Source organism: Sceloporus undulatus, chromosome 4 (assembly GCF_019175285.1).
Source record: "Sceloporus undulatus isolate JIND9_A2432 ecotype Alabama chromosome 4, SceUnd_v1.1, whole genome shotgun sequence".
NCBI lineage: Eukaryota > Metazoa > Chordata > Lepidosauria > Squamata > Phrynosomatidae > Sceloporus > Sceloporus undulatus.
Window position 1 is genome coordinate 3,416,499 of NC_056525.1, and position 18,355 is coordinate 3,434,853.

Sequence of the window (18,355 nt, forward strand, 5' to 3'; positions counted from 1 at the left end):
GACCGCTGTAAGAGTACAGATCTTTTCTTTATACCTTCCCTGGCTGTGTATTCATTGTCCTCAATCACTCTGGCCAGGCCAAAATCAGCAATTTTGCACACTAGTATTCCTGATACTAGGATGTTGGCAGCTCTCAAGTCCCGATGGATGTAGTTTCTCTGTTCAATGAAAGCCATGCCTTCGGCAATCTGAAGCAAGAAAAGAAAAAGGCATCTGTTACAAAGGGGTGATGGCTGGGAGACATAAACCCATGGCATGCTAGGAGAGAACCCTTGCACCTCTTAAACTAGGAACAAAGTCCCACTCAACTAGCCTTGGGCAGACTTCATGGCCAAAGTGAATGATACATTTATCACATTTTTGTAGAGGTGCTCCTCCAAATGGAGAAAGATGGCTGTTTCTCATGGCACGTGATTTCCTTCACCCACCTATCTTGCATTTAGTGTGCTCTGTTGTTGTTTTTCAATCCATCATGGGAAGGTAAACACAAAGTTTATTTGCAAGTCTGATTGCTGAGGTTCATTCACAGGATCGCCATTAGTCAAAGCTGATGTGGCAGCAAGTGATAACAGCAAATATAGTTAATCCAAAATACATGTGTCAGTTTTATGCCTCCAGACAGATTGTGGGATCTGAGCCACACATGTCTGGCTAATACCTTTCTCATCTTTAATTTGTTGCCTTCATTATGACTTCTATTGCTGTCTTTTTAATCTATCAACATTTTAATCTTGAAGTCAGGAGTACCGTTGCTTTGGTTTGGTTTGCAGAAAGATCTTGTAGCATCTTTGAGATTAACTGAAGTGAAGAAATTGGCAGCATGAGCTTTGGTTGTTATTTTACTGATTATCAACTGGAGGATTGAGATTGCAAATTACTCCATGAATAGTGATTGGCTAATCCCTCTCCTCTTTTTTATACCATAAGCCTGATGAAGAATTCTGAAGAACTCAAAAGCCTGCACACCTTTGTGGCATTTTGGCTATCCCAAATAAAGACAATGTCTGACTGTGGATTTACTCCTTCTTGTTGACCAACATTGTTAGAAGAGGTAGGACTTTTTAAAAAACTAAGAACTTCCAGCTTTGAAATGGAGATTTTCACATGGGGACGGGATAGGGACCGGATCATTCTCCCATCCGTAATCTGTCATTAAAGTGGCATTGCATTAACGTGGACATCCGTGAATGCAAAATGCAGGCCAATGTTGCCTTAATGAGAGGTTAATTATGGGATAATGATGGGTTCTGCGCAATTTCATCTGAAAGCCTTTCGCTTGATCGTTGTCATTTGTGCTTCCCGGATGAGATAAGTCCCTCTAAAAGTCCTTCCCGCATTTTCGCGGGAATAATGGGATCATGATAGGACAGGGATGTGATGACCCTTGTCTGATAATCCCCACGATTTTAGCAATGACCTCTGCAATGACCTCACAATATCTTTAAATATTGGAAGGCCTGTCATATCGAGGAGAGAGGTAGCTTGTTTTTTGTTACTCCAAAACCCAGGGGTGAATCTACTACACTGTAGAAATAATGCAGTTTAACACCACTTTAACTGCTATGGCTCCATCCTACAGAATCCTGTGATTGGTAGTTTTGTGAGGCACTAGAACTCTTCAGGCTGAAGACCTTGTAAAGCTACAAACCCTGGGATTCCATAGAATGGTACTACAGCACTTAAAGTGGTGTCAAACTGCATTATTTCTGTAGTGTTAATGCAGCCTTAGACACAAAGCAACGGATTCAAATTGCAGGAAAAGAGATTCCACCAAAACATTAGGAAGAACGTCTTTACTGTAAGAACTGTTTAACCATGGAATGGACTGCTTCAGAGGGTAGCAGACTCTCCATGTTTGGAGGTCTTTTCATACAGGTGTTGGATGGGCATCTTTCAGAAGTGCTTTAGTTGTGTATTCCTTTATGGCAAGGGGCTGGAATACATGGCCTTTGTGGTCCCTTCTCCTCTATGATTTGTAAGTCTTTGAGGTATTGAAGAAAGAGTTAACTGTCAGCTCAGCCAAGCCAAACAAGATGGATGACAGTAGGCACACCTGCTCTTTTGAATGGCTGACTTTGATAGAAGGAAGGAGAACACAGTCAGACCTGAGGAACAAAGGGCTGTTTGTTCTAAGATACAGTGAAAACAGTTTCTCCTTTGCAGAGAATTAGGCCTAAGGGAAGGAAATGCCTCTGGACTCATTCCAGGTTTTCTGTGCCTTAAAAATAAAACAACTCATCCCCCCCCCCACACACCCATACACAATAGGAAGACAGTTTTGTATATTCAGATATGGGTTCAACTGCTTTCAGCTGGGAAGAACAAGGCTCTCCACAGACCGCTTACTAGCCTCTTGCCCCATATATATTTGGACCCCAAAATCTGCCCTCGACTTATACATGAGGTCAACTTATAGTTGGGTATATATGGTAGTCCAACACTGACACCAAAACATCATGCGGTCTCTCAAATACATGACATTATATTAGTTGGCCTTCCGTATCCATGGATTCTTTATCCATGGATTCAAACATCCATGGCTTGAAAATATTGAAAAAAATATTTTTCCTCGGTTGTTCCAGAGTTTAGTTCAGGACCCAGTGGATTCAAATTGCAAGCAACTCTATGATGCTATGACCTATTCAGCAATTAACTTGCCAACTCCATTCTCCCTGTTCCCATGGAGGGAGTGTATCCTGAAACAGCCTCACCTGGGCAGAGAAGTCTATCAGTTTTGGAAGCAGCAGACAACGTCCTTCATCACTTTTCAGGAAATCCAGCAAACTGCCTATGGGAAGGAAACAAAAAGCAAGAGTCTATTGGCACCTTGAAGACAAGACAATTTTGGGTGGACAATATCAATATCATCAGAAGATGATATTGGCCCCAAAAACAGCCTCTAGAACCCCACTTGATATTGTCCACCCAAAGATTGGAAATCATAGAATCGTAGAGTTGGAAGAGACCACAAGTGCCATCCAGTCCAACCCTTTGCCATGCAGGAAATCCAAATCAAAGCATCCCCGACAGATGGCCATCCAGCCTCTGCTTAAAGACCTCCAAGGAAGAAGACTCTATCACCCTCCGAGGGAGTGCATTCCATTGTCGAACAGCCCTTACTGTCAGGAAGTTCCTCCTAATGTTGAGCTGGAATCTCTTTTCCTGGAGCTTGTATCCATTGTCCTAGTCTCTGGAGCAGCAGAAAACAAGCTTGTTCCCTCCTCAATATGACATCCCTTCAAATATTTAAACAGGGCTATCATCATATCACCTCTTAACTTTCTCTTCTCCAGGCTAAACATCCCTAGCTCCCTAAGTCGTTCCTCATAGGGCATGGTTTCCAGACCCATCACCATTTTTGTCGCCCTCCTCTGGACACGCTCCAGTTTCTCAATGTCCTTTCTGAATTGTGGTGCCCAGAACTGGACACAATATTCTAGGTGGGGCCTGACCAGAGCAGAATATAGTGGCACTATTACTTCTCTTGATCTAGACACTATACGTTTATTGATGCAGCCTAAAATAGCATTGGCCTTTTTAGCTGCCGCATCACACTGTTGACTCATGTTCAACTTGTGGTCTACTTGGACTCCTAGATCCCTTTCACACGTAGTTTCCTTCAGCCAGGTGTCCCCCATAATCCTATTTCTGTGCATTTTATTTTTCCGCCCTAAGTGCAATACCTTACATTTCTCCGTGTTGAATTTCATTTTGTTAGCTTTGGCCCAGCTTTCTAGTCTATTCAGATCATTTTGAATGTTGGTCCTGTCCTCTGGAGTATTAACTATTCCTCCTAATTTGGTGTCATCTGCAAATTTGATAAGTGTGCTCCCAATTCTGTCATCCAAGTCATTGATAAAGATGTTGAATAGCACTGGGCCCAGGACAGAGCCCTGTGGGACCCCACTGGTCACTTCCCTCCAGGATGAAAAGGAGCCATTGCTGACCACCCTTTGGGTTCGGCCGGTCAACCAATTACAGATCCATTTAACAGTTCCTTTGTCTAGCCCACATTTTACAAGCTTGTTTGCAAGAATGTCATGGGGAACCTTGTCAAAGGCCTTACTGAAATCAAGATATACTATTTCCACAGCATTCCCTTCATCTACCAAGCTGGTAATTTTATCAAAGAAAGAGATTAGGTTTGTCTGGCATGACTTGTTTCTCTGAAACCCATGTTGGCTTTTTATGATTATGGCATTGCCTTCTAGATGTTCACAGACTCTCTGTTTAATGATCTGCTCCAGAATCTTTCCTAGTACTGATGTCAGACTAACTGGACGATAATTGTTGGGATCCTCTTTCTTCCCCTTTTTGAAGATGGGGACAACGTTTGCCCTCCGCCAGTCGGCTGGGATCTCTCCTGTTTTGCAGGAGTTTTCAAAGATTATTACCAATGGCTCCGATATTACATTTGCCAGTTCTTTTAATACCCTTGGATGGAGTTCATCTGGTCCTGGAGACTTAAATTCATTTAGATTAATAAGGTGTTCCTCTACTATCTCTTTACTTATTCTGTACTGAAATTCCTCTTTTCTGTCCTCTGCTCCATTATCCTCAGGTTGAGTCCCTTTGCCTTTTCTGAGAAGACGGAGGCAAAGAAGGTCTTGAGTAATTCTGCCTTTTCTCTGTCTTCTGTTAGCATTTTGCCATCTTCTCCACACAGTGAACCTACCGTTTCCTTCTTCTTCCTTTTGCTGCGGACATATCTAAAAAAGCCCTTTTTATTGTTCTTAACCTCTCTAGCAAGCCTGAGTTCATTCTGTGCTTTGGCTTTTCTGACTTTACCCCTACAAATGCCTGCTATTTCTTTGAATTCCTTTTTTGTGATTTCCCCCTTTTTCCATTTCTTATACATCTTCCGTTTCAAACTCATCTCGGTTGAAAGTTCCTTAGTCATCCATCCTGGTTTCTTGAGACACCTCCCGTTTTTCTTTCTCACTGGAACTGTTTGAAATTGTGCCTTCAGTATCTCTCTTTTAAGAAACTCCCATCCGTCCTGAACTCCTTTATTTTTTAGTATTTCTGACCATGGAATCGCCCTCAATACTTCTCTAAGTTTACTGAAATCTGCTCTCCTAAAGTCTAGGATGCGTGTCTGACTCTGCCTGGCTTCTCCTTTCCACTGTATTACAAACTCCAGGAGAACATGGTCACTTCCACCTAAGGATCACACCACTTGCACCCCATTAACCAAGTCATCCTTGTTGGTTAGGATCAGATCCAAAATAGCTGACCCCCTTGTTGCCTCTTCCACCTTTTGGACCATGAAATTGTCTTCCAGGCAAGTGAAGAATTTACTAGACCTTGAGGATTTTGCTGAGTTTGACTTCCAGCAAATATCAGATAGTTGAAGTCGCCTATCACTACTACATCTCTCTTTTCTGACTGTGTGGTCATCTGTTCTAGAAAGATATCATCCAATTCCTCAGTCTGACTTGGGGGTCTGTAGTAGACTCCCAGCGTAACATCCTTGTTGTTTCCCTGCCCTTTGATTCTTATCCAGATGCTCTCCACCTGGCTTCCATGATTGATGTCCTGGATCTCTTCACTGGTGTAAATATCTCTGACATATAGTGCTATTCCTCCTCCTTTCCTGTTTGGCCTATTGCTCTTAAAAAGGTTATACCCTCTATTTCCACATTCCAATCATGAGACTCATCCCACCAGGTTTCAGTGATGCCTATTATATCATATTTGCTTTGTTGTACTAGGAGTTCGAGTTCATCTTGCTTATTTCCCATGCTCTGTGCATTAGTGTAGAGACATCGCAGACCATGGTTCCCTTTTACTTGCTGCCTGTGCAAGTTTTTTTTGCCTCCCACTGTTGGGTCCTTGCACTGTTTGCCTTGTTTCCACTATGTCAGTTTGACTATTTTCGCCATCCCTTTCGCCTTCCTTAATATTGCCTCCCTTCCCCTTGGAACTCAGTTTAAAGCTCTCCTGATCAAGTTCTTGAGACTGTTGGCAAAAACATTTCTTCCAACTGGTGTGAGATGCAACCCGTCTGTTGCAAGAAGTCCCTCCTCGTGGAACCGCAGCCCATGATCGAAGAATCCAAATCCTTCTCGGCGGCACCATCTGCGAAGCCAGTTGTTCACATCCGCTATTTTCCTCTCCCTTCCTGGACCATGCCCTTCAACTGGCAGAAGAGACGAGATGACAACCTGTACTGTACATCCATTCCTTTCAGCTTCCTACCAAGCACCTCATAGTCCCTTTTGATGTCCTGAAGGCTGTGTCTTGCAGTATCATTAGTTCCCACGTGGACCAAAAGGAAGGGGTATTGGTCAGTAGGCTTGACCAGTCTTGTCAGTCTCTCTGTCACATCACGGATCTTTGCACCTGGAAGACAACACACCTCTCGAGACATCTTGTCAGGCCTACATATCGCTGCTTCTGTACCCCTCAGCAAGGAGTCTCCCACTACGACCACACGCCTCCTCCGAGGCTTAGCAGCGACTGTTCCCTCGGGTGGGACTCTCAGGCTTCCCTGCTCTGTCCCTGAAGTCTGTCCATGCTGCTCTTCTTCATCCTCCTTGATAAGGGAAAGAGCTTCGAATCTAGCTGCAAGCTCCCAGAACAATCCCTTCTTGGCTTACTTCTCTGTGTGACATTCCTCCAGCTGTCTGCCTCCTGTGTATGGCAAGTGACCTCTTCCACCCTAGCATCTTCCTCTGTGTAGTACTCATCCAAGATCGTTAGTTCTGTTGTGTCCAGGAAATCCTCTTGTTCCCTAATATGCTGAAGTGTAGCTACTCTGGACTCCAGCTGCTGCACTTTCTCCTCCAAGAGTGCTACCAACTTGCACTGTTACCAGCATTGGTGCCTTAAAATCCTAAATGTGTATGACTTTTCTTCTGATGATCCTATGCAGAGAGCCTGATGGGATACCTGACGTAGAGTTCTCCATCACTGCAAGACGGACAGGTCACGTAGGCAATTGAAACATAGATCAAAGAGGCCCAGATAGGAGTTGCCAACAGAAAAGAGTCATTTACACCTTTGAGGCAGATTTATGGCCAGGATGTCTTGCCAGGCCAGAACCATTCTCACCTTGAAGACTTCTATAGATCAAGCAATCTTTAATATGTAGATTTGGCTTTGCTTTGAAATGTGGAAACAACTCTTCGCCTGAGGCAAGATTTTGCCTATTTAAGGAGCCTCAAACCTTTTGTCTATGTTCCATGTTAGAATTCAGACAGGCTTCATGTCAGTCTGAGTTCTGATATAGTTCCAATCCACTCCCCCTCCTTCCTTCCCCTCCGTGTTGCTGAGTCTTCATCAATCTGGACCTGGAGCACGGCCAATACAGGTGAATATAAGCATTAGAAAGCCTCATGTTATCTATCCAACGCTAACTTACTATATTCCTGAGTTCTTGGATGATTGTGTGAGTGTATGATTGTCTTATGTGTGAATGAATAATAAACAGTATTCAGTTTTCATAAAACTTGTCTCTGTTGACCTATTACCTTGGCTACCTTCGTATACATAGGATAGAGACCGCTCCTCTGTTTGAGCTAATGATAAATTCCCCAGACCAAGGTCTCCTTATTTACAGCACTTGGGGCATGTGAAGTTCTCCACTTCTGTAGGCAAGAAGAGAAACATCCCACAAGAGTTGCAGGTGACTGCAGCAGATCCCTCATCGTCCATACTACAAAGTCTTTAGTAATGACTATAACAGGACTGTGGGCTTCCTCTTCAAAAAATTCTCTGGTAAAAACCAACATTAAGGCCCCTGATGACTTGGCCTTTTTCACCAGCCTGTGGAAGCGAGTTCAATCTACTGGGAATACAACTTTAAAGGAATGTTCTGGCTGCTATCTTACACTTAAAGGCAAGGTTCTGTTTCAATATCTGATTCTAACCCGATGCCACTTGAGTAGAGTTGTTGAGTTAAAGAAAATTAAAATCAGCAACAAGCACACGATCTCAATATGGCTGCCCAGCTGCTCCTCTCCTTCTCCTCTCTCTGGCCAGACATGTTCCTTTTTTATTGTGTGTGTGTGTTGTGTGCCTTCAAGTGATTTCCAACGTATGGCAACGCTAATGCCATGAGGTTTTCTTGGCAAGTTTTGTTCAGAAAACGTTTGCCATTGCCATCCTCTGAGGCTGATAGAGTGTGACATGACCCAGTGGCTTTCACTCTCAAAATCCATAGGTGGCTGCATGAGATTCTAGAAGTTGTGGTAACCTTCCACCTCCAAATTTCCATGCTCTGGTTAGTGGATTTACTTAGTTTATTCTCTGGTTCAATCCCTGGCACAATTTTAAAAAGAGCAATCAGCATCTGAAATCTCTCTCTCCCCAGAGAACCACTCCCTGACAGTCATGAATGTATGGTACAAAGTTGCCTTAGACACAATCAGATCTTTGAAGTAATGTGTTGCTTGCTACTAGTTACTTTTTGGAGGCAATACAGTACTTTCCCAAAAATAAGAAACAGGAATGAAGACAATACTGGTCCTCCAAACTCCATTGGTCCCAGTAGTCACACTACAGTTGGCCTTTCTTTATCCACAGATTCCACCATCCTTGGCTTGAAAATATTTTAAAAAAATTATACATTGCAAAAAGCAAACCTTGGTCTTGCCATTATATACAGGGACACCATTTTACTAAGCCGTTGTATATAATGGGACTTGAGCATCCATGGATTTTGGAATCCACTGAGGGTCCTGGAACCAAACCCCAATGGATGCCAAGGGCCCACTGTATTTTTCTAAAAGTATATTATCGTTTTCCAACAGCACATTTTTTTCCAATTGTACATTTTGTGTCCAAATACACACTAAAAAATCCCACTCTGTCCTCAGTAGCATAGCTGCAAATATTTTGCAGTATCTTAGCCAAGAAGCAATGAAAGGGAGAAACACATGAAAACAGAGGCAGAAAGTAGCTTTTAGTCCATTATTTAGAGGGGGGAAAACATGGCTTAAAAGAGAGCAACCTTGCTTTCCTCACTTGTCTGTAGGACATTCTGAAAACCAAACAGATGCAATTTATTTTCCAATTCTCCCATGGGAGGGCTGTCCAGACTCTAGTCCTCCAGAATATGTTGGACTGCAACTCCCAGCATGCAGCGTCATGGGCTTTGCTGGTTAAGGCTGATGGGATTTGCAACCCAACAAGATCTGGAAGGCTGTGATTGACTCACTCCTGCCTGAAAGAATGGAAAAAAACTTGCAATGTGTTATATGAATTTATGCAGCCCAGTCCTCAACAGGCTTACTCAGAACAAAGGGTGCATTTACACTGTAGAAATAAAGCAGTTTGACACCAATTCAACTGCCATGGCTCCATCCTGCAGAATCCTGGGATCTGTAGTTTGGTGAGGCACCAGCACTTTTTGGAACAGAAGGCTAAAAGCCTTATAAAACTACAAATCCCAGGATTCCATAGGGTGGAACTACAGTACTTAAAGTGATATCAAACTACAGTGTAGAGTAATTTGTCCTGTACTCCAAGTTGCCCTGTATTCCCTGTAATAAATATACTTTCAAAGCACGAATGATTATTTTTCTCCACTTCGTTATTGTGTGTATAACTCTCTCTCCCTTCCTGTTTGATCATTATTATCTCTTCCTTGCAGCTGCATGCTGCTTTCTGCACAGTTTCCGTGGCATGTGGCACTTGTGTACATGTTGTTAACAAAGGAATGAGAGCCCCTTGGTTGTGCAGGAGCAAAATGTAGTAGCTGGAGGGGGAAATTGTACTAAGGACAGCCAGCAATGCAGCATGGTCACCTTCATGAAGCCAATTATGTGGTAATGTCTGAAGTCAATTCAGAGCAAGGGCAGTCCTTCTTGCCCTCACTATGCCATGTTCTCATGCAAATACAGCAAGGAACATTGTTGCTGCAAGCCTTCAAGTCATTTCTGACTTAGGGTGATCTTAAGGTGAATCTTTCATGTGGTTTTCTCAGCAAGATTTGTTCAGAAAGGGTTTGCTTTTGCCTCCTTTTGAGGCTGAGAGTGTGTGGCTTGCCCAAGGCACTCAGAGGGTTTCCATGGCTGAGTGAGGTTCAAACGCTGGTCTCCAGCATCCAGATTTCTAATCCAGTGCTCAAACCACAACACACTGTTCTCAGGAATAAAAGTACGCATTGAGAAAAATACGTGGTGGGTGACGTTGCCTCTGGTACTAGGAACATAAAACAGGTACTAAGGACATGAAAAATGTATTGGGGTGGGGGATTTTATTGAAAACCTCCTCTTCATCCTACTCCAGGGATTGGAGAAATTATTTTGGGGGGCTACAGCTCCCTGGAAGTTTTCACTGAAAGCTTCCACCTTACCCTGCAACTTGAAAGAGTTATGCTTTTGAACTACAACCCCCAGAATCCTCTACCAGCATGGCCAGCAGATTCTGGGAATTGCAATCCAAAATGTATCTTTCCCACGCTCTGTAGCCACCCTCCCCACCCCCCCAAAAATCATCCTTTCCAGCTAAAAACATTTGGCAGTGCACAGGCCAGCCGTCGCCAGTGCTGGGTCTTTTACCTTTCTCCATGAATTCTGTAATGATGTAAATGGGCTCTTCCTTGGTCACAACAGCATTCAGCTTGACCAGTTTGTCGTGCTGCAGGGTCTTCATGATGTTGGCCTCTTCCAGGAAGGCTTCTACGGACATGCTGCCCGGCTTCATGGTCTTCACGGCCACTTTTGTGTGCCTGTTGTAGGTGGCTGGAGGAGAGAGAGGGAGGCGGTAGAATCACAGCGAACCCATTGGAATAAACCCATAGAATCGCAATATGCCTTTTCCATTGTGCTCCTGTCATTGCAGAGAATTATACAGGTGAAGTCTTCCTTATCCAAAACGCTTGGGACCAGAACTGTTTTGGATTTTGGAATACCCGCATTTGGCCGTATGTAGATAATGAGATATCTTGGAAATGGGACTTAAGTTTAAACACAAAATTCATTTATGTTTCATATACACCTCTGTTGTTGTTGTTGTTGTTGTTATGTGCCTTCAAGTGGTCTCTGACTTATGGTGATCCTAAGGCGACACTATCATGGGGTTTTCTTAGCCAGTTTCTTCAGAGGGAGTTTGCCATTGCTATCCTCTGAGGCTGAGAGAGTATGACTTGCCTAAGGTCAGACAGTCAGTTTCATGGCTCAGAGGGAATTCAAACCCAGTTATGGCTGAACTTGTTTCTGAAGCAGGAAATGAATGATCTAGCATACTCTTCCCATGCTACTATGAAGGCAATAAACAGTCTGACTTCATCTTCTTACCCATCCAGACTTCACCAAACTGTCCAGCTCCTAGTTTCTTCTCGAGCTTCAGGGAGTCACGGGGGATTTCCCAGGCATCCTTCTCCCAGGGTTTCTCAGGCTTTGGCACAACACACGAGTTGGTCAGTGCTTGGCATAGACCATCGCTTTGTCCTGAAAGAGACCCAAGAAGAATAGCAGTCCTTTAGTGTCAAACTCCCCAACAGACCCACTTGATGTTGGACACTCATGTGCCTTCAAGTTGCCTGTTCACTTATGGTGACTCCATGAATTTCATAGGGTTTTCTTAGGCAAGGAGTACTCAGAGCTGGTTTTGCCAGCTCCTTCCTCTGAAATATAGCCTTCAGCATATGGTCTTCATTGATAGTCTCCCATCCAAGTACTAACCAGGGCTGACCCTGCTTTGCTTCGATCAGATGGGATCTGGTGCCTTTAGGTTATTTTGGTCTTACTGCTACCTTATGGGGGTGCTTTTCAGGTTTTCCCTGAAGCAGGGAGAGAAAGACCCCCTCAGTGCAGCAGAAGATGGTGAAGGGGTGGTATTATTATTATTATTATTATTATTATTATTATTTCCCAAAAATGGGACACAAAAGAGCTTACAAATTTAACCCCCTCAATAACAATTAAAAAAAATACAAAAGTGGGCATTACAATGGAATTAAACCAGTATAACATTATGATTATAAGGTATATCCATCCCCAAATTCCCAAGGCTTGCTTACCTTTATAATGGGCAACTAATTCGTGGAGGCTGTTGAAGGTATTCCGAGGAGAGATGTAGAAACCCCCGCTGTCCAGTGTCCGGATCTTGTAATGTTTCACTATGTCCATGTTGTTGCTGTTGTCAAAATCTCTCACCGACAAAGAGTAACTCCCTGCCAGAAGAGGAGGGAAAGGGACGGAGGGTGAGGACAATGGTTTCTTCCATTCCTTCCGACCATATAAATCTCCTTCAATGGGATCTAGCTGGGTTCCTTTGTCTAGTGGCCAGGATGGCCATCACTAGACATGGGAAGAAATCCAAAGCACTGCCCTTATCAGTCTGGAAAATAGTTCTTATGGAGAAAACGGCAGCCCTTGTTACGGAAACAAGAACCAACCATAATGCATCTTATGTAATAGGGCAGCCTTTTACTTCTTATGTAAATAGAAATAATAATAATATTTGTTGTCCTGCATCAATGCATAGCAATTTCTGGAGGAATCTATCACTGTGTTCAATATGTATGAGCAGCACATGTGGGGACGTAGACACTTTTAATGATTTGGGACTAATCTGCATTGCAGAATTCATGCAGTTTGACACCGCTTTAACTGCCATGGCTCAATGCTATGGAATTCTGGGATTTGTAGTTTTCTGAGATATTTAATCCTCTCTGTCAGAGAGTCCTGATGCCACAACAAACTACAAATCCCAGAATTCTATAGGATGGAGCCATGGCAGTTAAAGCAGCATCAAAATGCATTATTTCTGCAGTGCAGATCAGACCTTCAATAGTATTTTATTGTACCTTTATTATTGAAAAATGATAGACCTGCCATCAGAGTTCAAGGTGCAACATTTTCACTCATTATAAATGTGGTCTGAGACAGTGTTTCTAAGGAGGGTTTCTCCATGAGAAATAAACATGGAGATTACAAAGGCACATAGCACATGTTAAAATATAAATCCATGTAGATCCACATAGTTTACTGGTAACTTTCTGATTAGACTATTGCAATGCACTCTACATGAAACTGCCCCTCCAAGATGACTTGGAAACTACAGCAAGCTCAAATGGCAACAGCAACATTCTCATCTGGACCAGTTGTCCTCCTTTTTGAAGACGTGTCTTACATTTCAACCTTCTGTCAAGAAGGAATTTCCAAAATATCTTATAGTTTGAGCATCACTAAGAAGCAGATTGAGATTGCTGTTCCCCTTTGAGATATGTATCTAGTTGGCAGCCTGTCCTTGGTGCAAATAGGGGATAGGATGGATCCTTCTAAAAAATTTGGCACCTATTGCCCATTTTGGGGGGTGAGAGGGAGCATTACCTTTAGTAGTCTCGCTATCTCGGATCATGAAGGAGCCGATAACATTTCCAGGAGCCAGCAGCTGCCGCTCTGCATCCTTCCGGCTGACGCCTCTGAAAAACCAACTGTGGAGGCAACATCCATGTAAAATTTCTGGAAATGTTGAAGTCACAGGGGGAAAAGTTTTCTGGGTTTTTTCTCAAGCTTCCCATCTCTAGTTGTGCCCATCCTCATGAAATGTCTCTTCACTCTCAGAATGATAACATCTAGAACTCTCCTCGGCTATGTTGACATTCCCAGGGCCTTTTCTCTGGATGCCTAAATTGTAGGTTATTTTGACCAAGGGATTGTCATGAGGAGGAGACTTTGGGATGGGTTAGTCTAGGCTTCTGTATAGCTAGTAACTCAGGAAGCGTCTTCATTGAAAGCTTTGAAATGCTAAAAATGGACATCAGTGGCCTTGGATAGCTGGTGACTATATGAATAAATGCCCACAGTCCCCTTGCTTGGGTATTCCCTTGAATTAATTTAGGAACATTCAAAAAATTAACGATGTGAAGACTGCATGAACAATTCATTAATAACTGAGGAATCAATAGCAAGCTCCAAGATCAATCCCACTGTTCCATCTAGGTCCATATGATGATGATGGTGATGATGATGATGATGATGATGATGTTTTATTTATATTTCAGATTACAACAGAGATAAAATTACAGTAAGACAACAAAATTTTTATCAACCCCTAATCCCTCCTACCTTTACAACAATAGAAAATCTTGCCTACAATAGCAGAAAAGTGGCCCAGTGGTTGGTGCACAAATGTGGAAAGTGCACACTTGAAGGTTGCCCAAGCTTGGTGTACATAAATGGCAACAGCTCTGCTTAAATGCATCCAGACAGGGGTCTCTCTCAGCCTTTCTGGAATTGCTGGGGGGCAAACCTGGGCAAAGTAGTTGAACTTCCATTAAATAATGGACACCAGTGTTTTCTTTTTATTTTTTGATTTTATTTATCAGATTTATATCCCACCTTTCCTGGATGGGATCCAGGGCTGGCAGGTGTTTGGCTGAACTCTCCCAACCCTCTAAAGAAAATGGCAGAAAATGAAACTAGAAGTGATGTTGCATTGCTTCCACTTTTGGCACAATAGTGAGCTATAGATTGGCATGGATGGAGTGGGGGTTAAATGATCCTTGTTCCCTGTGCAAACACCTGGTACTCAATTGCAGCCACCCACACTGTGGGATTGAAACAGGGAGGCATCTGACACATATGTACTGTGCATGGGAATCCAGTTTCCCTGTGGCACAGTTGCGGGTCCAGACTTACTCCTCTGTCTCCAGCGAGTTGACCCTGGCGACGTAGTTGCTGGGAATGTAGCCTTCATTGCCTGTAGATAGTGACTTGGCTCTCCACCACTCGCCTGACCTACACAGAAAGAGAAAGGGAAAGCATGGGAGCATAGCTTATTTCACCCTGTAAAGGATTTTCAGGAGAGAACCAATATGGGCTAGAGGTTTGAGTGCTGGACTAGGACTGCCCATGGTTTGAATCCCTGATCAGCCATGGAAACCCACAGACCTTGAGCAAGTCATTCCCTTTCCACCCAGAGAAAGGCAAAGGCAAAGCTACCCTGAATAAATCATGCCAAGAAAACCAAAGGATAGGAGTGCCATAAGTTGAAACTGCATATAATCGACGATATTCTCAGAGAACACAGGTTGCAGACCCATGGGAATGCTGCTTCTCACGCCAAATGCCCTCTTCTTCAAAAAACTGGACTGAGACCTGGTACTCACTCCTCTAGGACTTTGAGATGTTCCCCCTTCTGAAAGCTGAGGTCTTCCTTATGGATGGCATCATAGTCATAAAGGGCCAGGACAATGAAGTCTTCTGATCCTGTGGGAGTGAGGAAGGGCATACATTCACACAACAAGCACAACACACAGGCTGGAAACAAGGATGACCCTAGGCCTAGATCTTTAGTCTGAAAGAGGGCAAAAATGCTCTCAGATGTCTCCTTGCAAGGCAATGTACTTGGAATCATAGAATCATAGAGATCCCAAGGGCCATCCAGTCCAACCCTCTTCTGCCATCCAGGAATACACAATGAAAACACCCCCACAGATGACCATCCAGCCTCTGGTTAAAAACCTCCAAAGGAGACTCCACCATTCTCCGAGGAAATGTGCTCCACTGTCGAACAGCCCTTACTGTCAGGAAGTAATGTTTAGATGGAATCGCTTTTCCATTGCTCAGAGTCCTATTCTCTAGAGCAGTAGAAAGCAAACTTGCTCCATCCTCAATATGACACCTCTTCATATATTTAAACAGGGCTATCATATCACCCCTTAACCTTTTCCCCAAGCTAAACAAAAAACTTCAAGAGGACAGGGGTAAATCTATACCACTTGCCATCACTAGAGACTTCACTGCATCATTTGCCTTCACTTCCCAACCTGCCAACTGTAAACCCACTTCAATCTGTAGGGAGAGACAGGATAATACTACTACTACTACTAATAATAATAATAATAATTCACTGGCAGGGAGGAACTCATTTTCTGAGTAGAACAACATTGTGTCCTTTGAGATAAGAACTAGGAAAAGTTTCTTTGGGGGACTATAGCTCCCAGAATCCCCAGCCACCACAACCATTGGCCACATGGACCGTTGCAAGCCTGAAAACTGCAATGCATAGAGGTTGCTTTTCCAAGTTCTGTAGCAGTCCACCTTAATACATGCAGACATTCTCTTCCCTACTGCTTTCCTTATTCAAATCACAGTTGCCCCTCTGCTTTTGCGGGGGATCCGTGCCAGTGCCCCCCCACGAAAATGAAAAATCACTAATAGTCAAGCCCCATTGGCTTGAATGGCCGCATACGCCCAGGGGCAATTCCTTGTTTCCGGAAGGTGGCATTTGGCAACGTGGAAAACAGATCATGAGACTGAGAATCACGAAAACGCTATCATAGGGAAAAGTGTGATAAGAAATAATACAAAACTGGTATGCTTCCATTTTTAGCACAACTGTCTCAGGACAGCAGACTGGTGTGATATTCCTTGGTTTGAACGTCCTGATGGTAAGAGCAGTTCAACAGTGGAATATGTTTCTGCCTCAGAGAGTGGTGGAGTCTCCTTCTTTGGAGGTTTTAAGCAGATGCTGGATGGCCATCTGTCCCAGGGAGTATTTAGATTGTGTCTTCCTGCATGGCAGAAGAGGTTTGGACTTCATGGCCCTTGGAAGTCTCTTCCAGCTCTATGATTCTAACTTTACAAGGGAAAGCCAAGGGGCTGAATCTTATATCCCAAAATAGCTCCTGCACCTTGGATCGCTTCTTTGGAGTTTGGACTAAAACCCACAGTTGATCCACCCACCCCTACATAAACCAGAGCACTGGTTCTTCCATTTCATGTGCCATTTGAGCCTCCAAAGAGGTATCTGGCAAAATTAGTTGTTCCTAGGGGGAAAGCACAGTCTCTGCAAGGTGTTAAGAAGTAGCCCTGGTTTAGCAGCCTTTGACCTAGCTGCCTTTGACCAAACCGGACAATACATACCATCACTTCCCTGTGTGGTCCCCACGCAGGATCCTCGGTAAGCCTGGGATGCAATGGAAAATGACTGGTTCTTAAACTGGTCACAATTCATCCTTACTACAGCATTTTACATTTATGATTTTTTGAAAATGTTGCATGGTCCTTTGCAGTCTTTATTAACACAGCCATTCTCCAGCCTGGTGCCCTTCAGATGAGCATATTGTTCACTCTGACCCCCCCCCCCCATATGGCCATTGTCGATGGAGGATGATGGGAGCTGTAGTCTGACACATTTGAAGAGTACCCAACTAGGATAGTGGGCTCTTCACACTTCTTAGGTCTCATTACACTGAAGAGACTAAGGAGTTTATCACACATGAGGGATCCCATGCAAAAATGGGATTTAAAGTGGGGGGAAAAACCAACAAAAGCAGATTTATTATCAGACGATGTCTGGGCTAACCCAACCTTAACCTGGACATAAAGTAGAAAAGACATGTAATCTTACATAGCAATTTCAACACCTTATCATAAAACCTCTCACACTCCATAATACAATTTTGTAAGGTTTTTTTTTTTTTTGACAACCACAATTTCAAACTGGGATCTTCAAACCATTTTTGCAACATAGCAGGGCATTTTTCTTGAAAACGGGACAAAATTGACATTTATATTAAAGCGATGGGATGCACTGGAAATACGAAGAAGAAAAAACAGTTCTGTCCTATTTAGAATGGCACATACGGTCAGCCTAGACTTACAGGAAAGTTCTTAGACGTGGGATCTTTGACATAATGACCCTGGAGGCTGGAGCTGGAATTAGTTCTTGAAGTCTTTCCATGAAAGCCACGTTCTTTAGATTTAATACAACCCATCCTGGGAGGAATGAAACAAAAAAGAGAGACCTTAAAACCTGGATGCTTTTGTGGTCGGGAGAAAGAAACAAATCCTCTTGTGATAATCTCACTCCTTCAGTCTGCTGCATCAGGGACCTATCCTGTTCTTCACTTTGTCTAGAACAATACGATGGCATGAGGACAAATAATAATAATAATAATAATAATAATAATAATAATATAAAATATATATTTAAAAATTTTGTACATAAAACAAAGTTTGCGCACACTGAACCAACAGAAAGCAAAGATGTCACTATCTTAGCCACCGATGAAACGCGTTTTGGATTTTGGATTATTTGAGATATTATATTATTATTATTATTATTATTATTATTATTATTTCTAGGCAGGGAACAACAAAAGGCCAACATATATGCATCAGTTAAGAACACAACATCAGTTAGAACATACATCAAATGAAAGAAAAAACAAGACACATATTTATTAATACAATTTACTTTTAAAATTAATCATTTAAAATTTACACGTTTAAATATCTTCTGGAAAGTCCTGCTGGAAGAGATTAGTCTCCAGTGCTATTTTAAATTTGGAAAATGTATTTATCTATTGAATCTCTTCTGGCAGGTCATTTCAAAGTCTAGGTGCAGCTAGGGTTGCCATAACCCGGCTGCAACCAGATTTTTCCTGGTT

At 43.0% G+C, this 18,355-nt stretch overlaps 1 protein-coding gene across 5 annotated transcripts in view; it reads right to left on the bottom strand.

Annotated features, from left to right (window-relative positions):
* HCK (HCK proto-oncogene, Src family tyrosine kinase) overlaps nucleotides 1-18,355 on the bottom strand; it is a 100,818-nt gene that overhangs the window by 3,725 nt on the left and 78,738 nt on the right. For all 5 annotated transcript variants that reach the window (XM_042463127.1, XM_042463124.1, XM_042463126.1 and 2 more), the window contains 10 exons: nucleotides 17,567-17,681; nucleotides 16,827-16,869; nucleotides 15,068-15,167; nucleotides 14,598-14,696; nucleotides 13,287-13,390; nucleotides 11,972-12,124; nucleotides 11,247-11,399; nucleotides 10,509-10,691; nucleotides 2,712-2,788; nucleotides 35-188 (listed from right to left, as the gene is read on the bottom strand). In XM_042463127.1, coding sequence (XP_042319061.1) covers nucleotides 35-188; nucleotides 2,712-2,788; nucleotides 10,509-10,691; nucleotides 11,247-11,399; nucleotides 11,972-12,124; nucleotides 13,287-13,390; nucleotides 14,598-14,696; nucleotides 15,068-15,167; nucleotides 16,827-16,869; nucleotides 17,567-17,680 — 1,180 coding nt within the window. In that variant the 5' untranslated portion in view covers nucleotide 17,681. The remainder of the gene's footprint in view (nucleotides 1-34; nucleotides 189-2,711; nucleotides 2,789-10,508; nucleotides 10,692-11,246; nucleotides 11,400-11,971; nucleotides 12,125-13,286; nucleotides 13,391-14,597; nucleotides 14,697-15,067; nucleotides 15,168-16,826; nucleotides 16,870-17,566; nucleotides 17,682-18,355) is intronic.